Consider the following 22,375-nt stretch of genomic DNA (forward strand, 5'->3'; position numbering starts at 1 on the left):
TATCTTGTGCTTGAGTGAGCAACGACGATCAACATCTGGACAAGCATGGTACTGTTCACACGTACACAGGTCACTGACCATGGCTCCAGATGATGTAACAAACTTGGCGCGCGCAACAAACCAAGCACAGCACAGCACGGCGCAAATCAAGCCCATCACAAAACCACGACAAAAGTGAAGAGTTACATTGAAAAGCGAATGGAAGAACCATCATATATCAAGATGCTGCCTAATATCATCCCCCAACCTCCACTCCTCGTCCCTAACCATCCTCTCGACCGGACTCTGCACATCCTCCTCCTCACTCCTCCTTCCAACACTACTCCCCGTACTCGTCACCGTCACATTACTCGCACTGCCCGCGTTACTTTTTGTGCGTTTCCTTTTGAACCAACTCTTCTTACTCTTTGTACTCAGCGCATCCGTGTCACTAGCCACCGACTCCGCATCCTGGCCGTCCACCAGCGTGGGCTCGTTACTCGATGTTGTGCTGACATTGGACGAGAGCCGGGCTAGGTGGTTGGGGTCGAGGTCTGCGGGTGATTCAGAGGGGGCATGGCGGGGAGTGGGGACAGGTGTCACTTCAGTGGAGGGTGTTGCTTCAACCAGTTCAGCGTCGCGGTACCACTTGCGTCGGCGGGTGTATCGACCCCAGCCATCCTGGCCGCGGCGGCCATCTCGCCACTTTAGTTGTTAGTGTCTGCGCAGGTTTCATTGGCAAGAGTGTTGCATACCTTGTTGTCGTAGTATATCCACCCCATGTCCTCCTTGGAAGTGACCTTCTCCGCCTGGCTGTCCTTGTCTCCACATTCAACCTTCCATTCACTGCCCTGTACCCATCGCCATCTTGATTGACCACCCTCAACCTCAGGCAGTTCAAATTGATCTCTCGGTGGTTGGGGATTCAAATGCTCATCCGTCCATGATGCTCGTTCATACGCAAGCATAGATGATGTCCATCCAATACCCAACCAACGCCTTTGATTCTCATATATTGAAAAGGTAAAGCGTACACCAGTGGATTCTGGTCTTCGCTTCGCCGCTAGTGAAGCCGCCACTTCTTGCGTGCTCTTCTTGCGAGGTGGCAGGGGAGGCGCGCCCTTCTTGTCTGCTGCCACCATCTCACCAAAGTTCAGACCGGTGATGAATGCACATGTTCGTCGCACGGTTCGAGATCTCCAAAGTATTGTACGGGTGACGCGAGCGGGTCTGGAGTGCCAGCTCATCATCACCGTACCAACTGCTAATACAATGCGTTTGGTGGAGAGTATGTAAAAGGGCGGAAGGGTGAGGAGGATCCATAATGGCATGGCAAGCAGAATTCGAATGAAGAGTATGGTGAGCGCCGGCCGCGTGGTAGCGGATGTGGCAGTCCGTTGCGTCGAAAGGAAGTCGGTCAAGCGAAGAAAGGGATCGAGGAGGATATTGCAGCGCGAGGTGAAGAGCTTGAGACTATCCACAATCTCTTCCAAGCTTTTGTGGTGCTTGATGTTGGTGTCCGACTCTTCCCTTTTGTGTCCCCTTTGTCCCTTCTCTCCCGTCCACCCAGTTGATGACAGCGGCGAATATCTCCTTGTGTACATGCCCAATATGAGGCCCAACACCACAATGAGCGGCCCCGCATATCTCGTGGCTGCATCTCCATACAGAACTATGGCCCAGAAGCTCGCCACTACCAGGAAACTTTCCCATGGATCTCCCGTTGTCCATGTCAGGAGCCCAGCCAACTTATTCAGCGGTATAATGAACGGATGCGAGTATGCCAACACCCTTGTGATCTGCGGCGGCGTCGCAGCAAGCAGCGGCGACTTTTGATGTACGAGAATGGCAGAGCGCAGCTTCGTATGGGGGGCGGCGCCGCCTAGGGTCAAGGGTGAGAAGGTGGCATAAGTGGGCGGGTTCGGGTCAGGCGTGGGCTGCGAGGACGACGCATCGTGTGAGGCTCTCGACGAGGTGGACATGTGCACTATCCAAGGTGTATCTGGAAGCGTATGAGCATGGTCGACTCGAGTCGTCTATGCATGTATATGCGTGCCTGGTGGTGCTGCGTGGGTGCCGGTTGGGAGTGAACGAACCTAGTGCTGCCATGCATTCAAAGTGTGCGTCATCGCCCGGCTGCGCAGACGAGGCTGAGAGAGAGAGGCAGTTAGATGGTTGAGGTTGCTGCTGGACTGGATGTAGAGTGCTGGCACTGTTTCACTGTTAACTGTAACACTGATTGCACACGTGGCTTTCGGCGCAAAGAGAAGAAAGTCGCTTTTCACGTCCAGGTACTGGACAATGATAGCATATGATGCGGTCACAGGCGGCGGCGGCGAAGAAGACATGCGCGGCCATCTTTGTGCATGTGAAGGTCCCTGGCCCGAGACCTCCCTAGGTACTGCCTGGAACTCTACAGAGCCGTTCTGTTAAGGCTGCATTCGACAATGAATCATGCAGAATGGCTTTCAATAATGAAGATGCATACTTGCGCGAATATGCAATCGTCTTTTCCCGCTCTCTGCCATCAATTACGCACCACCCACTTTCTGGAAGCAATGGTTGGCGTGGGGGAACATGATGGAAATGCGATCGGCATGTGATTGGCTGAGTCGACCTGCATCACGTGCATCCTTGGGAGCGAAGTCCGCGGATGCAAGACGATCCAGAATTTTTGGGAGACTTCAGGTGTCAACGCCAACAGCGACGATAGGCCATAGCTACAGCAGTAGTCGTATAGAAACATAAAGGTTTTACAGTTGCAATTCTTGTAGCATCATTGTCGGAATTATCCTCGGAATCAGATCTCATCATGGTGCGCATGGCGAAGTCCGTCCATTATCCTCCATCACCAGGACTCTAACCTCTCCAGGCCCACCGCATCATCACACAAGTCGTCTTCTCCGGCGCCCGAATAATAGGTCGTGCGGTATCCGAATCCTATCGTCAAGCAGCCGCCGCCCAAAAATATGCCGCCGCCAGCCAGGGTAGTGGGGGCAGTGGGAGCGCCTTCTCCTCTTCCAACATCACCATGGACGAAGCCTGCTCGATTCTCAACGTAGGGCCTGGCAAAATGGGCAATATAGAGATGGAAGTGGTGACCGAGCGTTTCAAGAGGCTTTTCGACCTAAACGACCCGAAGAAGGGCGGGAGCTTTTATCTGCAGAGCAAGATTTTGAGGGCGAGAGAGAGGATTGAGAGGGAGCTACAGGCACATCAGAGGGCGGCAGAGAGAGAGGCCGAGTTGAGTAAAGGGTTCAAACCGAAGCTTACCAAGGAAGACTGATACAAGTGCTCTTCCCTTCTCGCGAGTTTGGGAGCATGACTTGGGTGGCGAGACGGCATCGATCCGGCCAGACGGCGACAACCGCCTCGACGCTTTACTATTGTCCATCTGTACAACACAACAACCAGAGTCTTCTTCTCTTCTGCATACGAATGGCGTTGGCATAGCGTTGATTGTTTCACCCCGGAGTCAAGTGTGGGTCATTCCTCGGGCCCGAGCACCTGCTTTCAAGCCTCTCTCCTCTTGTCCATGTATACCAATTTTTGTAGACTTGTCCGAAAAATGTATCAAAATGAACTAGGATAAACTTGGAACACCCTCTGCCCTCATCTTTGTACCACATGCAAGTGCCATGAGAAACGTCGCTCTCGTCTAGAGGAAACACGCAGGCCACTGGCCGTTTCTATGACATGACTATTCTCCTCTTTCCCGACAAGAATATATTAGCCGTGCGGCCAATGTGGCCAGCAAGAATCTATCATGTATGGAATTGCGTTGCTAACAATGTCTACCATGAGATGCTCAAGATGTTGGACAAGTTACCACGAAGAACATGTGAAGGGTCGGGCGCGCCTTCCCTACAAGTTGGCGCTGTTCAACTAGCTCCTTGGCGCAGTGCAAAGGCGACACAATTTCGCGCTTTGCTTCCTCAACAACACCGCCTGCCGCCATTCACACAACCTCCCCCACTTCGGCCAACATATTCAAACCGCGCCCAAAACAAGATACCGAACGCTATATAAACATCTTCAAGGCATGACCGACTCCTACCGCCCTGGCGACCGCGGTCGCGACCGCCCGCCCTCGCTCACAGACCGCATGACCTTCACAGCCGGGCCTGATCACTATCGACCAGGCGGCTCCCATACGGCGCAGGGCCATGCAGGCAACCAGCATCAGTTCAACTTCGAATCCAGCTATCATTCAACCCATCCAGCGCCTCGATTTCCACCCACGGGCCCGGCAAACGGGCCCTCTCGTGAGCCGCCTAGGAAGCGCGCGCGGGGCGGGGCTGCCCAACGTGAGGACAGAGAAAGCAGGCGCACTGACCGCCTCGATCACAGAGGCAGGAACAATGCAAACGGATTCCGTCGTGGAGGCCGAGGTGGCTTTCGCAAGGCTGCGCCACATGAGCGTGCCCTGCTGCGGCCCCGCGCTGATACCAGTCCAGAGCGGGCCATGGGCGTCTCCGATGGTCCCAATAGGTTCTTGAATCTTGATGACCTGTCTGATGACGAAGAAGCGGACATGGATGTAGAGAGTCGTGACTCTGCCTCGGAAGACGGTCAAGTTGGCGGCCAAGTTGATGGTGAAGTCGACAGCTCTGATGGCAGCAACCGCAAAATAGCTCGTACGCAGACAAGTAATCGTGCTGATGGCGCCTCTGCTCCCAAGTGGTCTAATCCTGATCCATATACGGTCCTGCCACCGCCCGATGAGGCCACTGGTAAGAAGACTGACTTCGTCAAGTTGATTCGCAAGGCCAAGAATTTGGCGGCCGAGAAGGAAGCTGCGCATAACGCGGTTGCTGCTAATGATGACTTCATCTCCTTTGGCGACGATGACGACGCTGCAGAGACTCCTGTGCCACCGCCCGAACAACATCCTTTGCCAGATCGGCCTAGCGACAAGAACGACCCCTTTTCCGCCAATGCTTTCCCTCATTCTGGTCTTAGCAAGAAAAAGCGTAAGCATGAAAGCTCTGGACCTGGAGTTTTGGAAGAGTGGGTGGGGCGCCCAGGTATGGACATGACACCCTGGCTGCTTGCACCTCACCCGTATCGTCACCTTGCCAACGATCCAGAAAAGTGGCTACACAACGAGATCCTTGACTTCTATGACTTTGTAGCTCCGAAGCCCTACGAGCACGAACAGCGCAATTTGCTCGTCCAACGCGTGCAGAGCGTACTAGGCTACCACAGATTTCCTCAGGACAACGGTCGCATACTCTGCTTTGGATCCTTTCCCGCGGGTCTTTACCTTCCAACAGCGGATATGGATCTCGTGTATACTTCTGATCGACACTTCAATGGAGGTCCCCCTGTCATGGATGTGACCGCGAGGAATGCTACTGCGCCCTTGCTCAAAGGTGTAAGAAATGTTCTACAACGCAGGAACATGGCCTTTGGCGCCATCAGTTGCATTTACGGTGCCAAGGTTCCACTAGTCAAATTTACCGACAGTGTTACTAGGCTTCAGGTCGACATTTCTTTCGAGAACCTGAGTGGGATGCAAGCTCAAGCCACCTTTGCCCAATGGAAAGACAAGTATCCCGACATGATCTATATGGTAGCCCTGCTGAAACAATTTCTTGTCATGCGCGGACTCAACGAGGTTCACACTGGTGGGATCGGCGGCTTCGCCATCATATGTTTAATAGTGCACTACATTCACCAAGCTGGTAAGGCTGAGAACCTTGCCGAATTGTTTAAGGGTTTCCTCGATTACTACGGCAACAAGTTTGATCTCACCAAGCATCGTATTCAAATGAATCCTATGGGTGTCGTTGACAAGGTATGTAACCTTCTGAAGCCAAACAGCAGCGTCGTTTGCGAAGTCGTTGCTACACAGCTCAACTGGTATTAACCTTCTAGCAGACACGTTATGGGGTGGACAACCGAGAAGAGAAGCCTTTCGGATTGTCCATTCAAGACCCGAATCGTCCAGACAACAACATCTCCGGCGGATCTCACAAAGCTCAAGAAGTTTTCAAAGCCTTTGCGATGGCACACCAAGTTCTCGAGGACCGCATGGCGGCATCAAAGTCCGGACAGGACATTGGCGAAAGCATTCTCGGATCTGTCCTGGGTGGCAATTACCAGTCCTACATCGCACAGCGCAGACTCATGAAATCACTTCGGTAAGTTACTGTGCCGGTCTGGAAATAGGACATGCACAACCAAGGGTTTGAGGATCAACGCACTCGACTAGTCAGTCCTTTGCATGGGCACTTGTTGCACTTTGCATTCTTACCTTCTGGATTATGACTTATATCGATATAGCTCGCCAAATCTACTGGCCCAGCTGCTGGAGAAACAGGACGATGATGGCGTGATGGCACTGGCGATGAAGTATGCGCTTGATACTACCATGTCCGATCTGCCCGATCTGCCATCAGAAGGGGAAGAGGACTGAACTGGCGTTGTGTGATCTGATTAATGCAGACGAGTAGTTGTCACAGTACACTACACTTAACCCACTCAAACAGGTCAAGGAGGATTTGATCTCGGCTTTTCTCTTGGCCAATCTGCTCTATACCCGGAAGCAGCTTTCAAGCTATCAGCGTTGAGCATCCACTTCCCATACGATTGTCCGCTGATCATGGCTCGATCTATATGTATTGTCCGGACGGATACCGCGTCGATTCACGAAGAGTTTTCGAAACCATGTTGTCGTTTTCTACGAGACCTCAGCGCGGCCACAGGAACGCCTTCTAAAATCGATGTTATCCCCCGTCCGGACTAACCACCACAAGATATAGATTTCTCATTGTAACGATACCCAAGGAATAGCTTTCCATTTTACTGTATACTAAATCTTCTCATGACATCCGGTTTCACGCGTTTTCCTCTGCTGCTGCATTTCTTCTGACTCGGCTGGCGCTACAGCCCTCCATCTAGGGCTCGTAGCTAATCTCTTTTTGTTCGGGTCTTGTATACTTACCAATGACCCGGTGTGGGCAAGATTCCGTCCATATAACACAATGCGAATCGCGGCTTCTCCAGGGGACATGGCCGGGGATCGTTTCGAAGAGCCTCGCGGTTCTGCAGCGATTACCATCACCTTATCTTCTAACAGGTTCCGTCAGTACACGAAGGGACGTCTTTTCTCATTGAGTGATATATGCCCATGGGCGTGCACTCAAGGATGGAAGACGTGTTCTTACGCGGGTGATGGATGGTATACTAGGGTTACATAGAGAGAGGACATGATCTAGATGTTGCCCAAAAGTTTCATTGCTGGGTGATGTGACTTGCGATTGGTCATAAGATGCATACAAGAAAGGTAGACTGTTTGAGTACACGCATACATACGATGCCATGTTGATCGAGGAGGGCTCTTTGCGGTTCCCATAAAGGATGATAGTTTCCGAGCTCAATGATCGTTGATCATTAGATGCACCTTTCAGGACATCAGGACGTCTTGGTCGGTTTCGTGAGGTGAGTTTGTAGTGATTACTAGAACTCCTGGTTTGAAGTGATGCATTTGTCAAGGCTTGTGATCGACCGGCCTTGTTGAGTCTCTAACATCTGATGGCATTCATCTGTGTTTTGCTGTTGATATTCACATTGCAGGGAGTTTGAAGATCGAGTAAAACTGTTCACTTTTAGATGATTACAAGTCAAGCTCTTGCGAATCTATTGTGGCCATGTTCAAACATTCATCGATTTGCCCTTGTTTGCAATCAGAGCAATATGAGTGACAACAAGTCACAACGCCGCGCTATGCATCAGTGTAAACAAGAACATGACAAGTAGGAGTGGTAAGAGTCAACGGTTCTGTCCTCTACTCATCCTGCTGCCACTGATACTCCAACTTTTCATTGTTCGCCTTACGATTCCTCGAGTCGAACCACTGCCTTTCAAAGCCGTTGCCCCTGTCTACTCCATCCCATCGATGCCCTGGACGAATGCCATATCGATTGGGTTGGTAGGGTCCTTGATAGAGCGGTTTGCCAGTAATACTGCGCCCGGCCTTCTTCTTGCGCAGGAAGCCTGAAGCAGGATCGTTCCAATGACCTCTTTCCTTGAGTTCATCGTTGAGCTCTGCATCATCTGCATACCGAGCAATGGTCATCATCTTTGCGTCCTCTAACTTCTGCTTCCTCTTGGCAGCTTCGGCAATTTGCACGTCGCCGCGAGCAGCCTTTTCTTTTTCGGCTTTCTTGCGCTCCTCCTCTTCAGCCTTTTTCCTGGCCTCGGCACGCTTCATCGCTACATTGATGATGCGACCACTAGCATCTCGATAGATTGTCTGTTGCGCCGCACTTCCCATCTCCCTGGCAACCTCTTCCGCCTTGCGCTTCTCCTCATTCTGCTTCTTCTCCATGGCCGCTGTAATCTCTGCAGCCGTTTGAAGACCAGCTTTTGCGCCAGACTCCATTCTGTGCACGCCATCAGCCTCTACCATTTCTGGCGCCTCGTCCTCTGCTTGAGCAGCCTTTTCGCGTTCTGCAGCGGTTCCTGCAATGATTGCATCGGCAACAGCTGCGTCGGCGGCCAGTTGTTCGGCGTGGGAAGGCGCAGCGACGCCTACAGCTGTCCAGATTGCGGCGTTGGTGGATTTGGATTTTTTCTTAGACTTCTTCACTTGTCCTCCACCCACTGGCAAAAGCTAGTTAGTGGGGTTCCCAAAAGGCATACTATAATGAAATCTTGTTAGTACCTATCATGGGCGCATCTTCATTGTCCTCATCCGCCTTGTCTTTCCAGCCCAGGTCGTCGTCGTCGTCAATGATGAGGCCGGCGTCTTTGTTCTTCCGCTTGCGCTTCTTTGACTTCTTCTCCGAGTCTGCCGTAAGGTAATTCTTTGCCAAGTAGTCGGCTAGAGACATATTGGGAGAAGGTGTTGATATGCGCCGCGCAATCACCAAAGTAGACGGGAATCTCGAAAGCGGGATGCGTCGACGGGTCTTGGCATACGCGCTCCACGTGATTTGGCGTGTCTCATGCCGCCCTTGGAGGCGACCCAGCAGCCAGTGTGAGTGCCGCCCTCGCCGCGTTCATGCGCTTTTTCGTGCGGTGCCCACATCATCAACACAGTTACTATGGCGCCCAAAGAACGGTCTGAAGAAGTCTGGTTGTGGTATACTACAGTCTACGAGGCAATACAAGAGATCCCGCACGGCAAAGTCACCAGCTATGGCCACATTGCCAGGCTGGTTGGGAAGCGTGAGGCGCCTCTCCAAGACGACCATGTCCAAAGTCGCTGACGTTGGTTCTGTCACCTAGCCGAATGCCCCAGGTAACAGCTTACTCCATGCGATCGATCATGTAGCCAGGCCCAGCGGCACTAACGCGTGACATCCAAGACAAGTGGGAGTCTGTCTCAAGAACTTGCCATCGCCATCGACCGACGGCAGCAAGGCCAGTCCGAGGTTTCACAGTGGCAATGTGCCTTGGCAGCGCGTCATCAATGCCAAGGGTGGCATCAGTCCGAGGTCTGTGATCCCTTTGCTGAAAGCGATGTTTTGTTGTACTCTACCACTCTACAGACGTTGTTGACTTGACAAAGAGGACCTAGTGCTGCTGGCGAACAGGCTGCGGCTTTGAGGAGGGAGGGGGTAGAGGTCAGTCAAGACGCTCTGGGCCAGTACTCTGTGAATCTTGCAGAGCACGGGTGGTTCCCTGATGTCCTTCCTAGCGAGGCTGGATTGGTGGAGAGTAGCGAGGATGAAGAGGCGGAAGACGAGGCTGCGTATCATACTTGAAAGGATGTGTGGCCTTGGGCAGTCATCGAGAGGAGCTGGTATTGTGTACGTACTACTAAAGTATGTGCACAGGGTGATAGCTGATTGATGGACTTTGCTGGGCACCTGACGTCCACAGCGTTTCGCCCGGGGGACGGAACAGCATTCCAGGGTAGACGAGGCATCGGTATTGTAGTAGACATGACATGATCGATGGCTGGCGTCGGCTGCTCTGACTCGCCAAGAGGGAGAGATAGGAGAGGCGCAGGCTGACTGGCGGCCAATTCCGAAATCCTTATCGAAGATGGGTTGCATGCTGTGTCCTAGTATACTGTAGTAGTACTCTACTCTAGAGTAGGAGTAGGGGGCGATATCCTACCAGTAGAAGCTGCCGATTGCATGTAGTACTGTTGCACTGCCGTTACCGGTACTGTTGGTGTCTGGGGTGTGTGTGGTATGTGATTTGGAGGTTGGTGGTTGGAGCCCCCCCCCCCCCCCCTTCCCCACTCACATTGGCCATCGGGGCACAGATGGTGAGGTATGTATTGTAGTAGCATACCGGTAGAGTGTGGGAGTTTCTACTGTGTTGGTACTAGGTAGTCTACTAGGATTGGGTACTGTGTAATCTAGAGCCCCCTATGATAGTACTCTGGATAGCGACGACTACTCTACTATTACATGGTGAGTTAGAGTACTACAGTAGGCTCAATAGCTCTCAAAGCATCCGGGAGCTGTCGTAGCAGCTTTCGCTAACCTGATCGGTAGGGGGTAGGTAGGCAGAGATCGATGCATCCCGTCCATGCACGCCTCCAGGCTCGCCGCTCGCCCACTCGCCCACGTTCGCGATCAAGGCGCAGTGATTCAGCGAGATTCAGGCGATGATGCCATCATGGGAGAGCCAAAACCGGATGTGAATCCGGATGATGTGGGCCTCGGCGAGACGAGGAGACGGAGCGTGGGCAGCAACGGTGGACGGGTCATGAGGTTAGGTTTACCGTGGTTAAGTTAGCAGTCAGCTAGGCACTACCGGTACTCAACCTGTTACCGGCACCGGGCACAGCCAACCTCGACCTCGACCCTTTCCCTTATCAGGAACCAACAACAAAGGCGCGGGGGAGCCACATGCGCCCTTGACCTCACAAAAAGGGGCCAGGTACTTGTACTTGCGTCTACCAGTCGCCGTCATCAATCAATCACCTTCTAAGAGTACGAAGAGTACTAGAGTACCTAGAGCACCTACTCTCTCCTACCAGCATAGCATAGCCACTCACTTCTCGCAAACAGCACAAGTCCTTTTCTTACCTTGAGTCACACACACACACACACACACACACACACACACACACACCTTGGAGTCATTCACAAGACAGCCGCTAGTCACCCCTCTGCCGCCCTTTCTCCTGTCTGATCTGAGCTGATTTCCTTTGCCACTCGCCCTATACCCTACCTCTTCCTCGCTCACGGTCTACCCTTCCTCCCAGCATATCCTCCCACCTCGAATCTACCTAGTCACCTGTTGTGAAGCACGTCACCCTCCTCCACCCCGGTAGCATCAACGATTCCCATACAGTACAGCCCATCCACCAGAACCACCAGAACCACTCTGGACTCCTTTCCACACCTGACCATCGACTCGTACCCAAAGTATCGACATGTCGGCCGAGCAGATCTTCACGGGCGATCTCCGTGCTGATGCGAAGGAGTTCAACCGCGACAAGAACTCCCGCGTCAAGTGGGCGCATGGACAGCAGTTTGGGCCAGGGAGGCGTGAGAGCGATAGCAAGCCTCGCCCTGCCAAGATACTCCCTCACATCAGGTAGGCTGTCCTAGTACCTTGTGCCGGTCATCCTCAAGACTAGTACGGTTGTATTGACACCCTACAGGTCATCCTCTACTGGGCCCATGAAGGCTCGCAACGCGCTCAACAAAGACATGGCCTCGGCAAGCGGAGAATCCTCAGCCGACGAGGAGATTGAGCACCCTTCGACTGCCCCAGATGCCGAGATTGCCTACTCGTACGACGCCCATCGGGGACCGAACCACGGTAGCCAGATTCTGAACCACGCGCTGGAGAAGGCGATTGAGCGGTTTGAAACCAAGGCGACCGATACGCTTATCAAGAACGAGTATGAGGTGCTAGATAGGGATGCCGACGACGACGCTTCTGCAGCGCGATGCAAGCGACGCAACGTTGCTCCCGAGGACGAGGAGTACGAGTTTGTTGATGCGTAAAGGCATGCGCCCATTGCCCATGCTGTTCTGCTTCCTATTCCTTTTGTTTTTGATATTCCGATAGTTGGTTGCATTATATTGGTCCATGGCAGCATCAACAGGTGAGCGTCGGCGCTTTCTGAGGACTTGAGCAGCCCTATACCCGTCCTGGCTTGCTTTACCATCATGGGATGGGACTTTTTTCTGATTCTGGGTACTGCTGGTGGGAGGAAATCATGTTGGCTTTGCTGTTTACTTGGTCCATGGTCCTGGGGCTTCGTCTTGCGTCTGCATAAACAACCTAATAGTCGCCTACTATGGTACCTAGGACGGCATTTGGTAGTGAGCAGCATGAATTCATGTCGTCCCGGTAGCAACCGGTTCTCATCGGGCCTGCCTGTATGACGTTGACATCGGACCTTGCCTGTCCGGCCAACCGATTGGAGAAAGCAAGAATACAAATACCTAACAGGGTGCCGAAGCTCAAACAGGCACATGAAACATGCCAGACCCCAACTCATCATCATGGAGAGTCGTCTGGGTGACGACTTCATCTCTTGGCCCAAGCAGGCAAAGACAGATACTGTGTACTTGCACACCCAGGCTGTGTTCGTCCCTGCAGCAGACCGTCAGCCAGTGCATGTGTCCCGGGACCCGAGGGTTGATCAGTCATCAGCCTGACAGGGCCGGTGGACGGTACAATGGCGGACGAAGTGCAATGAATGTAGACCAAGCCCCAGAAGCCTACGTCATCACCTGACAGAAGACGGCCCGCTCCTTTTGTCTCACCCCGCCTGGGATTGTTTCAACGGGCCAGACTGCTGATGTGAACATGTACACCTCCATCCATCTAGAGTACCTACACCGAAGCCGCGTAGCATCCGCTGTGCATGGTACTCTTAAGTCCAGGCCAAGGACGCGCCAGCCGTACTAGTCTTGTTGCTCAAACTCTTGATTCAACATTCTATCTGCCAAAAAAAAACCTCGACGTCGTTGTTGTTGTTGTTGTCTGTTGGCTGTGTTGTCTTGGTATTCTGATCTCACTTGAATTGCCACATTATCCACGGGCAGAGCCTCTCTTCCTCCACTTACACAATACTATAGTAATCGTCTCTCTCTCTCTCTCTCTCTCTCTCTCTCTCTCTCTCTCTCTCTCGCCTCTCCCCTTTCCTCCTGCTCCTCCGCTCCCATGTCGCGCTCGATTGAGTAGCCTCCCTGTAACAGAAGAGACGTACACCATGGCGAATAAGAAGGAAAAAGTACCAGAACAACCCGGCAACCGGCCGCGATGGGTGCTCCACGTGCAGGCACAGATCTGGCGCTTCCTCATGGGCATTGGCATGATGCTCCACAAACTCGCGCGACCGTTGCCACCCAGACCCGCCTTCTACCGCGACATCGAAGCCAGCGTGTCGCCCATCAAGGGCAAGTTCAGACTCAACTTTTATGTGCCCAAGGAATACAAACGATACCAAAAACTCAAGGGGGTCAAGAGATTCCCCGTCGTCATCAACTTCCACGGGGGAGGCTTCGTCTTGGGAAGCGCCCGTGACGATGCGCGCTGGTGTGGCGTCGTGGTGGAGCAGGTCGGGGCCGTCGTCGTCAGCGTCGACTACCGTCTTGCGCCCGAGTACCCATTTCCGACCGCAGTCGAGGACGGGGCAGATGCAGTCTTGTGGCTTGCACAGAATTCCGAGGAGTTCCTGCTCGACCCCAGCCGCATCGCCATCTCAGGCTTCTCCTCGGGCGGCAACATGTCCTTCACCGTGCCCCTCTGCCTCCAAGGCGAGCTTTTCGACCGCACGCCCTCGGGCCAGCCCATTGTCGACTCTCGCGCAGGCAGCCTACCTACCGCCGTCCTCGGTCCTCGCCCGCCCGTCTTCACAAGCCCCACCAACCCCTTCAGCACACCCAACGCCTCGTACATCCCCCTCTCGCGACAGACTTCCCGTCTCGACCGCATCGCCATGTTGCGACAGACCGGCACCTCAGCCCTCTCCCTCATCTCCTCGTACAAGGACGGATCCGCCGTCTCCGTCACCACAGAAGGTTCCTCCACCGTCCTCAAGATCAGAGGCATAGTATCCTTCTACCCGCCCACAGACTACACCCAAACCCGCGCACAACGCCGCGCCACGTGCTCGAGGACAGATCACCAGCTTCCCGCCGTCTTCACCTCCCTGTTTGACGACTCCTACTTGCAGCCGCCCTCGCTCGATCTTTCCCATCCCTGGCTGAGCCCAGGCGTGGCGCCCGACCACATGCTCGCCGCACTCCCAGACGACATTGTCCTCTTCTGCTGTGAATGGGATATGCTTTTCGCAGAAGGCGAGCGCTTCCGCGACCGCCTCGTCCACAGCCTGCGCAAACGTGTGCACTACCACTGTGTCTATGGCCAGCCCCACGCCTGGGACAAGGCCCCGAATCCACTGCGAGAAGCTCCCGGCGCGAGACAGCAGTACATGGTTGCCTGCAGGGAGTTGAAGCGCATGTTCGACCTGGATGATGATCACGTTGATGAGCCTGCTCTGCCCAGGCATAGCGAAAGTGAGGACTTGTCGTGTCGGAGATGGCATCGAAGTGTGGACCTAGGCCAGCATCCTTTGGCGCAGACACACAGTTTGGTGTAGCTGGCTGATGTCTTGTTTGAAACCTTGAAATCGGGGGGTTTTTTCTTTTTTTTTCTTTCTTTATTTTCTTCATGCTATGACTTAGGTTTTGATGGATACATTTGTCTCACGTTTAGCGCTATCATCATGGTTGGACTTGGCAAATTTGAGCCATGTAGCATTTTCCTAGGCAGGCTATTTTCGGGCGCACACTATGGGAACAAACATGCATGGACGTCGTGATTCTGAGTGCTCTGGTCACCCTGAACACACCACTTGGGTTTTCTGTTTTCTGTACATCAACAACGTACAGCAAAGACGTGCATGGAGAAGCTATACCGCAGACAGAGATAGACATCAGATTGTAGACGCAAAAATTGCACCTAGCAAGAAACGCGTCACAATCCCCATGTCATATTCCAAAACTGCTGTCTTGACCAATGTATCCTGTCGCTTGTAACTCTTATTCCAGGTACGCGGCAGTCAGGACAAGAAGACAAGACTTAAACCATTTGCTCACCATACTGCTCGCCATGTCTCCCTCCAGTAGGTCGCCCCGCACCAATCGGCTTTCTCTGCACACGACTTCCCGAACTACCGACAGCAGGGTCTCCATGGCCATGACCATTGCCATGACCATGACCTTGATCAAAAGCATGTACACCCGCAGACCCCGTTGCATAGCCATCCTCCTGGCCCCCCCAGCCCGCCTTGCGAGTGAAGATAGCATCGTGGAAGCTATCAAAGGAACTGGGACCTGAGCCATAGACAAAAGGTGCGTGGCGGAGCAGAGGAATATGATTAATGCGAAAGTCCCAGACTGAGGCGTAGACCATGCGGTAGGAGGAGAATGCCATGATGGTTCCGATGACGGCTCCGGCCAAGATGTCGTACCAGCTGGCGAGTCTGTTAGTGCATGTCATGTAACAGGGCATGATGGGCACACTTACTTGTGGTAATTGTCAATGGTGAGGGCACCTCCGATCAAGCACGCCCCAAGGAGAGGAGCATAAATGGCAATGAGCTTCCACATGGCAGGATGGTAGTTGGCAAAGACCTTCAACTTGGCGTTGAGGTAGAGGTACAAGAAGACGAAACCAGCGAACGCAGCAGTAGTGTGACCAGATGGCATTGACTCGAGTGAATCGTTGATCTCCTTGCGGTCACCTGTACAGATGCTACGGTCAAACATGATCTGCCTGTAGCCGTTGGCGACATTGCCCCCGAACGCAGTACCATCTTCGACACCGTTGTCGTTGCCGCCAACGAGGTTGAGCATACTGGAGGGAATGACAGGCTTACAGACAGCCAGGAAGTGGGGGCGGAGACCACCAATGAGCCATTTGATGAAGACCTGGAAGACGGCTGCAGCGATGAGCGCGTACAAAAGGCCGATGGTAGCATTGTTAACATCCCAAAAGCTGCGGGCGCGAATCTGCACGATCAGGAAAACGGCAAAGGGGATGAAAAAGGCCATGAGAGCAGCAGCCCAGATGGGAATGATTTCGGTGCGAAGAGGGTATGCAAACTCTGGATAGACGATCTCGCCGTCTTGAAAGATGACAGGGAAACTACGGCTCGGTGCTGGATCAGCCATGTAGACACCAAGACCGACGGCACCCATGGCGGCCATGGTGATGATGTCGAGGGCGGTGGCCTTGAGCCATTGTCCAAACGAGGGCCTGCTGTTGTAGGTAGAGGCACCAGTGGAAACATGGCCGGGCCCTTGCTTTCCAGAAAGACTCTGCTTCTTCTCATGGGAATGAGTTCCAGTGGCTGTAGTAGTATCAGCTACAACAGGCGTCGTGTTGCGCTTATTGAAGAGACCCATGGCGATGAGCTTGTGTTGTTATCGTCGTTGTTCCGTGTTGCGATGCTGTGAGTTCAGGACTGATGGCGAACTATGTACCTACAGACGCTGTGCGCGTCGTGTGAAAATGACGTAGTCTGTTTGTTTGTCAGTCAAGCACTCGTTGTTATGTGGACAGGGACAGCAAACATCACAATCTTGTAAGCGTGTTGGTCAGAGTACTGCTTGGTCAACGTACTCCTTCAACGAGGGGTCCACAAGGAGAAAAGCGAGCAAATCGACAGATCGACTTGAAAGAAAAAGTGAGATTAAAAACACGACATGTTCTTTTACCACGTTCGATACCTACCACATATGGGTAGGAGCAGTAGCTGTATATCCATGAACGCACAAGGCAATCCTCAGCACACCAGACATTGTCAACTGTCTTGATAAACTGGCTGTTCGCCGCTACCCTTTGCCCTGATTCGGCTTTCATCGAGCGCCTATCACTCGCTTGACGCTGCAGTGATGTAGTTTAGATGTCACAACAGGTTGCGCACGCGCAAGGGGTGAAATCTTGAAAGTTGGCAAAGCTTGTCACAAAGCTTGGTCGGTAGGTGGCGCTAGCGGTGGCTGATGATGGCATTGCGGCTTTTGCCTGCCGATGGCATGCACGATGTGAGGATGAGAGGGATTGGGCGCGATGGCATGGGAGGCGTGAGCGGGTCGAGTGGGCTACTTACTACATAGGCATGGTCGTGGAACGCGCATACCAATGGCCCGAGGGAAGGTGTAGCAATGTGCGGGTGGTGGGTATATCTGATCAGACTTGATCTCACAACACGATGGGTTCGCTTGTTGACCTGAACCTTTTGTCCGCTGAAAGCATAGATTTTGCTTTCATGTCGGTACAGTATTGGTCTTGGTCTTGGTCTTGGCCCTGCCAATGACCACAGCATATCGACAGTAGGTAGGGCAACAATGTCGCCGCAAGCTTCGTTATGCATTTACGATCCGACGCACGCGCCTTGCGAAGAGATGTCTAGTAAGAAGCGCAGCATGAAGAAGTCAAGAGCTTATTTTGCCTATCCAAGTCATATGCAAGTCAAACGCCATCATTCTACCTAACTGGGCACTCCATCTACGGCATGAACAGCCGAGAAGGCCAATCATTGCAACGTCCCACACGCCTCAATCGCGCCTCTGTGTCACAAGCCAAGAGCCACACATCAACGTCAAGCCTTCTCTCCAGGGTATCATCAACTTCTGCCCTACGCGAAAACACCATAACGCCTCTACAGTTGTATACAACTAGCCGCAATAACACACACAGGAACCATCTAAGCGTGAATGTGCACCTCAGTAGAGCCGCTGCGGTGCCATGTTGCAAGCAGCACACCACAACGACCGCATTTATGGGTCACATCCTTGAGAGAGTTCATCAAATAGGGGATACAACCCAAGCAGAGGCAGAGACAAAGACCCACAGCCCAGGCACTGTTGTCCATTAGCGACTAATAGTCTTGACTCCCTTGAGATTGCACTTACTGGGTAGAATTTCCTGTCTCATATGCAATGTTTGTCAAGGATCGCTGACCGCATGCTGGGCAGTCTACTGGTGCGGGCCCACGCTGTAGGTTTGGGATGGGTGTGGCGGTCTGGTAGACGGTCCCGCTTGGCTGCTGCGGTGGCATGCCAGGCTGGCCTTGCTGGGGTTGCGTGTATGTGCTCTGGGGCTGCTGTGGAGGGGGCGAGCCGGCGTACTGACCCGGCTGCTGCTGGTATTGTGCGTTTGGGTCATGATAGATGGGTGGTTGACCAGTCATCTCTGGTGTCTGAGGGTATGGCTGCATAGGGACTGCAGAGACGTTAATCAAGTCTCCTGAGAGTAGTTTCACCAATCGAGGAGTAGAAAAGTTAGATAGTATACTGGCTTTTCATGCTCCTCAGCAGATATGTGAACTGCTTGGCCAACCTGTGCATTCTACTTTCTGTACACAAGAGGGCTTGTGACTTACCGTTCGCCTTCTCCATTGTGATTTCACAAGCTTCAGCAGTCTAACCGTCCGATAGAATGCAGAGCAGTACTACGAGTTCTGTGGATTTTGTTGCAGTTTCAAGATGCGAAGAGAGCCTTGAGAATAGAGGTAGTCCTGGCTGTGGCTAGTTATGTAGAATTCCACTGGGTGCGTACAATTAGATGAAGACTTCAACTTGGGCTACATGTCGAGCCCAGCAGGCGTACCGCATGGGGATAATTCTTAGGCGAAGGGGGCTCAGACTGAGTTTTCACAGTGCACAGCCTTCAATTCCGGTCAATTTCACTGGCCGAAATGCTCCCATAAGGCGTGCAACTGTGGTCTTCCACCCAATCAGCCAGTTTGCGAGCCAGAAAGATGGGGGGCCAACGATCACAGACGTGCCGCGCCCCAGCCTCAAGCGCCCAGTTTGGCGAGGCGATGTTTAGAAGAAGTCATGGAGGGGTCCAGTAGCGCGACAAGGTGTAGCGAGCCAAGTGCTGCGATTTCCATCCACGGTTTAGTCCGCGTCCTGATTTTGGAGATGAAAACTCGAGATACTTTCTTGAATCGTCTTGGGCCTGGCTCCATTAGCTCGACCCTTGAATATCAAAGGAGGAAGTGAAGGCATTGTTCGACATAGTGAGGCTGTGCAACAAAGCCGCCGCAGTGCTGATCAAGGCTTAGGAGAACACTACATGGGATCGTAGCTAGCGATCTGTATGACACCAGGGTATTGTACAAGCTGTTGTTCCCGCAAGCGCTACCTATGTATTCTTGCTACCTCTGGAGACCATGTGCCACCAACTAGTACGCTCGGCATCTATCTGAAAAGCTTCATGTCCACCAAGTCATCTTGATTGCTATTGCAGCAGGCTTCTGCCGATTGACTGCATCGAATGCTATGAACTACTGGGTGAGATGTACGCTGCGTCATGTGACTCCTAGATAGCCTCCTGCCACTGACATGGAAGAAAGCGTTGTGCGTTGACTTGCCTTGTTTTTGGGTCAGGATTCGCGATGCAATAAGGATGACTTGTTTGCTGCCATTATGACTCAGAGATCATGCACAGTTCGGAAGCATCTCAGAATCTCGTATCCATATCTTCCAAATCGGCCTCATCTTCCGACTCCTCTTCGGGGGAACTATCGGCCTTGCTCTTTGCGGTACCGATGCCGCTTCCATTTAACACCTTCAACTGCTCTTGCGTCAGTTCCACGACCGCCGGGGCATACTCGCCCAACTCGTCCTCTTCGTCTGCGCCGTTCATATCCATCTCAACCTGTTCGCCATCCTCGAGCTCGAGTATTCCACGCTTTACATAGGAGCCATCTATGTGCCAGCCGAATGCCTTTTGGAGAAACTCCTGCAGGGTCTCCATTTGGTCTACGAGATCCGATTTCCAATTGCCCTCGAAATCGTCCAAGGTCAACCGAAACCGACTGAACAGTGGTTTCAAGAAACCTCCGCCGACTTCTTTCATGTCGAACAATTCGCCCTCCATGTCTGCACAATGAGCAAGCTGTAACCGCAAGACCTTTAGTAAGTCAAGGAACAGACCAGAGCGCTCTTTGACTGCCTGCCGACAGGTAAGCAAGAGTCGAAGCAACCGTTTCCATTGCTCTAAGCAAGAGTTATTATTGAGTGTCAAGACCATGAGGAAAGCGAACTGAAGCTCCCCTAAAATTTCACTCTCTCGGCCCCATTGGTCTTCTGCCTGACAGTGGTTATCGATGAGATCACCGAGGAACCAGGATCTGTCTTGTGCCGCTTCTGTTCGTTCTCGTCCTGTAGCACCTTCTCTCCATGTCCTCTTCAAATCGATGGGCAGAAACCTAAGTTCCTTTTCAGGATGCAAGATACTACTTGCTTCGAGACCAGGTATCTCTTCCAGATCCTGTGACGCAGACGATGCAGAAGTCAAATTCCAGTGGTCTGGATTCAGGCCGCATATTCGCGATAAAAGCGTTGGCGTGATCTTGTTTGTAAGACAGCTCCAGTCTGTGGACTCTTCTGACCATTCGTCTTCAGCTCCAGAGTCTTCCTCGCGTACTGTTTGACGATACGGCGTCAATCCGTCCTTCCATATACTTCCAAGGTTTGCTTTGCATCTCAAGACTTCAGCCTGGGCTGTTTCGGCTATCAGATCCTCTGTGGTCTGGTCCCACTTCTTGACGAAGACTTGAGGTGATCCTGATCCGGGGGTGACGTAAAACCAGGCCCCATTTCTCGAGGAGAGGGTAGCGCTAGTTGCGGCAAAGACGAAATGTAGCCCTGGAGGTAGATTCTTGATGCCTTGGAATCTCGGTGATGTAGTAAAGGACAACAGGTCGATCCCAGCGAGTGCGTTTGGCGGTAGGTCAAGCAATAGCACACAATTGTTGATTGACGAGGGGTCCATTCTGGGGCGAAACAATTCCTCGAACCAAGACTGCCGTAGAATTTTGAATAGATTCTGGTCACACAGGTCGACTCCCGGTCGAGGTGAGAATTCGGGTATCATTAAACAATAGCGGTCAGGCGGCCGGTGCTGTGAAAATTAGACTATGAGCTTTGATAACCTGGCCAGCAGCTGGCTCCACAATCGAACGCGATCCTTGTTCAAATTAGGTGGAGGAAAGTGAATATGAAGAGAGGAAAACTGAGGAAGAGCACGGCCACGACCGGATGCAGTCGCCCCTTGAGACAAGAGTGCCATGGGCACAGACAAGATGAGATGGCGATTAGTCGAAGTGCGGCGCGTGCTGGGGATGCTCTTAGTAAGACGCACCGATGTGGTGCCGGTGAACACCAGACGTCATCGGGTTAGCTGCCGAGAGCTTGAGCATCCCGCCGACGGGTTCACGTGATAATCCGTGCCCACATGATATCCTCACAGTACTACCATCTACCGGTACCTAGGCGTGCAATATCAAAGTGCTTTTCCGCGTTGCTTGATGTCGGGTCTGGTTTTGTTGTACATTGCGTTGTTCTAAAGTACAATTTGCCCAAGAACGTGCACCCCTTGCACAGCGACCGTCCCCTCTACCGCTATCCCACCGTGGTGTTGCTGCTTTCACTTCATCGCCGTCGAGACATTTGACATAGTTGGGATACTGGCCAAAGGATCCTTGATAAACACCACTGCGGTTATTCATCCTGCATACTCGAGAGCCCGCCCCCTGAGATACGCTCCTCAATCCAGCCGCGCAACCCTCTACCATCCATAGCCAACCCCCACAGCCTTCAGAATGGACCGCCGCCGTACCCCCGGCCTCTCCTCTCTCTCCTCCTCGCGCCTCCAATCCCACCACTACACCACTCACGGCGCCACCCTCCGCACCCGCAACGCTGCCTCTCTCGAAACCCAACTCTCTGTCTTTCAATCCCTGCTTCATAACTTCGCCCTCACACACTCCAAGGACATCCGCGCCAATCCAGCTTTCAGGGCAGAATTCGCACGCATGTGCTCAGCACTCAACATTGACTTCCTGGCATCGAGTTACCACCGTGAGGGATCGAAAACGGAGGGAGTAAGCGGGAACGGCGGGGAAAGCGGAGCGATGAGCAAAGGAGAGAGCATATGGGCCCAACTCCTCGGCAGCAGCGTAAACGACTTCTATTTCAACCTGGGGGTGCTAATTGTGGAAGAATGCCGAGCTACACGCTCTGAAAATGGCGGCCTGATTTCCCTCTCCGACCTGAAATCTCGCATCTCAAAATCGACCAGAATTGGTGGCAGCATGTCTGTCAGCGATGACGACATTTCGCGCGCCGTGGATGCGCTTGCGCCGCTGGGCTCGTGCTTTAGCATTGTCAAGATTGGTCACAGGACGCTGATTCGCAGTGTCCCTAAGGAGTTGAACACGGATCAGAGTACCGTTTTGGAGGCGATACAAGTCCTCGGCTATGTGACGGTGAGTATGTTGCAGATTAATTTGGGGTGGGAAAGTGCGCGGGCGAGGGCTGTGGTGGAGGATTTGATGGCGGACAGTCTGGTATGGGTTGATCGGCAGGCCGAGGAGAGCGAGTATTGGAGCCCTGCGTTTATGGTGGGTGGTGGTGCTGTTGGAGTGTAAGTGTAGTGTTCT

The 22,375-nt window shown here is 52.9% G+C and overlaps 11 protein-coding genes across 11 annotated transcripts; 6 read left to right on the forward strand and 5 right to left on the reverse strand.

Annotated features, from left to right (window-relative positions):
* Positions 1 to 170: 170 nt before the first annotated feature.
* Positions 171 to 2,425, reverse strand: IAQ61_003013 (uncharacterized protein). The gene is made up of 3 exons (XM_066095796.1): positions 2,076 to 2,425; positions 735 to 1,981; positions 171 to 684 (listed from the first exon to the last, which is right to left on the reverse strand). Exons 1-3 carry the CDS (start codon positions 2,086 to 2,088, stop codon positions 211 to 213), a joined length of 1,734 nt encoding a protein of 577 aa, XP_065954632.1. The 5' UTR covers positions 2,089 to 2,425; the 3' UTR covers positions 171 to 210.
* A 230-nt stretch (positions 2,426 to 2,655) lies between these two features.
* PAM16 (mitochondrial import inner membrane translocase subunit TIM16) lies at positions 2,656 to 3,914 on the forward strand. Its single transcript, XM_003843183.2, has 2 exons — positions 2,656 to 2,794; positions 2,852 to 3,914. Exons 1-2 carry the CDS (start codon positions 2,792 to 2,794, stop codon positions 3,263 to 3,265), a joined length of 417 nt encoding a protein of 138 aa, XP_003843231.1. The 5' UTR covers positions 2,656 to 2,791; the 3' UTR covers positions 3,266 to 3,914.
* IAQ61_003015 (uncharacterized protein) lies at positions 3,915 to 6,400 on the forward strand (the record flags this gene model as incomplete). The annotated part of the gene is made up of 3 exons (XM_066095797.1): positions 3,915 to 5,779; positions 5,860 to 6,125; positions 6,268 to 6,400. The coding sequence occupies exons 1-3, from the start codon at positions 4,022 to 4,024 to the stop codon at positions 6,398 to 6,400; spliced, it is 2,157 nt and encodes a 718-aa protein (XP_065954633.1). The 5' UTR covers positions 3,915 to 4,021.
* Positions 6,401 to 7,771: 1,371 nt separating this feature from the next.
* IAQ61_003016 (uncharacterized protein) lies at positions 7,772 to 8,819 on the reverse strand (the record flags this gene model as incomplete). Its single annotated transcript, XM_003843181.2, has 2 exons — positions 7,772 to 8,589; positions 8,651 to 8,819. 2 exons carry the CDS (start codon positions 8,817 to 8,819, stop codon positions 7,772 to 7,774), a joined length of 987 nt encoding a protein of 328 aa, XP_003843229.2.
* Positions 8,820 to 9,032: 213 nt separating this feature from the next.
* IAQ61_003017 (uncharacterized protein) lies at positions 9,033 to 9,695 on the forward strand (the record flags this gene model as incomplete). Its single annotated transcript, XM_066095798.1, has 4 exons — positions 9,033 to 9,156; positions 9,217 to 9,229; positions 9,297 to 9,425; positions 9,500 to 9,695. 4 exons carry the CDS (start codon positions 9,033 to 9,035, stop codon positions 9,693 to 9,695), a joined length of 462 nt encoding a protein of 153 aa, XP_065954634.1.
* Positions 9,696 to 11,326: 1,631 nt separating this feature from the next.
* Positions 11,327 to 11,906, forward strand: IAQ61_003018 (uncharacterized protein; the record flags this gene model as incomplete). The annotated part of the gene is made up of 2 exons (XM_003843180.1): positions 11,327 to 11,490; positions 11,558 to 11,906. 2 exons carry the CDS (start codon positions 11,327 to 11,329, stop codon positions 11,904 to 11,906), a joined length of 513 nt encoding a protein of 170 aa, XP_003843228.1.
* A 1,217-nt stretch (positions 11,907 to 13,123) lies between these two features.
* On the forward strand, positions 13,124 to 14,515 carry IAQ61_003019 (uncharacterized protein; the record flags this gene model as incomplete). Its single annotated transcript, XM_003843179.1, has 1 exon — positions 13,124 to 14,515. One exon carries the CDS (start codon positions 13,124 to 13,126, stop codon positions 14,513 to 14,515), a length of 1,392 nt encoding a protein of 463 aa, XP_003843227.1.
* A 925-nt stretch (positions 14,516 to 15,440) lies between these two features.
* On the reverse strand, positions 15,441 to 16,325 carry IAQ61_003020 (uncharacterized protein; the record flags this gene model as incomplete). Its single annotated transcript, XM_003843178.2, has 1 exon — positions 15,441 to 16,325. One exon carries the CDS (start codon positions 16,323 to 16,325, stop codon positions 15,441 to 15,443), a length of 885 nt encoding a protein of 294 aa, XP_003843226.2.
* Positions 16,326 to 17,626: 1,301 nt separating this feature from the next.
* IAQ61_003021 (uncharacterized protein) lies at positions 17,627 to 18,320 on the reverse strand (the record flags this gene model as incomplete). The annotated part of the gene is made up of 3 exons (XM_003843176.1): positions 17,627 to 17,783; positions 17,835 to 18,144; positions 18,305 to 18,320. 3 exons carry the CDS (start codon positions 18,318 to 18,320, stop codon positions 17,627 to 17,629), a joined length of 483 nt encoding a protein of 160 aa, XP_003843224.1.
* A 1,069-nt stretch (positions 18,321 to 19,389) lies between these two features.
* On the reverse strand, positions 19,390 to 20,706 carry IAQ61_003022 (uncharacterized protein; the record flags this gene model as incomplete). The annotated part of the gene is made up of 1 exon (XM_003843175.2): positions 19,390 to 20,706. The coding sequence occupies one exon, from the start codon at positions 20,704 to 20,706 to the stop codon at positions 19,390 to 19,392; it is 1,317 nt and encodes a 438-aa protein (XP_003843223.2).
* An 829-nt stretch (positions 20,707 to 21,535) lies between these two features.
* IAQ61_003023 (uncharacterized protein) lies at positions 21,536 to 22,363 on the forward strand (the record flags this gene model as incomplete). The annotated part of the gene is made up of 1 exon (XM_003843174.2): positions 21,536 to 22,363. The coding sequence occupies one exon, from the start codon at positions 21,536 to 21,538 to the stop codon at positions 22,361 to 22,363; it is 828 nt and encodes a 275-aa protein (XP_003843222.2).
* Between the last annotated feature and the right edge of the window lie 12 nt (positions 22,364 to 22,375).

Source organism: Plenodomus lingam (assembly GCF_022343315.1).
Source record: "Plenodomus lingam strain CAN1 chromosome Unknown contig_14, whole genome shotgun sequence".
Classification (NCBI taxonomy): domain Eukaryota; kingdom Fungi; phylum Ascomycota; class Dothideomycetes; order Pleosporales; family Leptosphaeriaceae; genus Plenodomus; species Plenodomus lingam.

Excerpts from the sequence above, each read along its gene's own strand:
- IAQ61_003013 (XM_066095796.1), bottom strand. Across the intron at positions 685-734 it reads GGATATACTACGACAACAAG|TGGCGAGATGGCCGCCGCGG; the intron begins GTATGCAACACT and ends TAACAACTAAAG.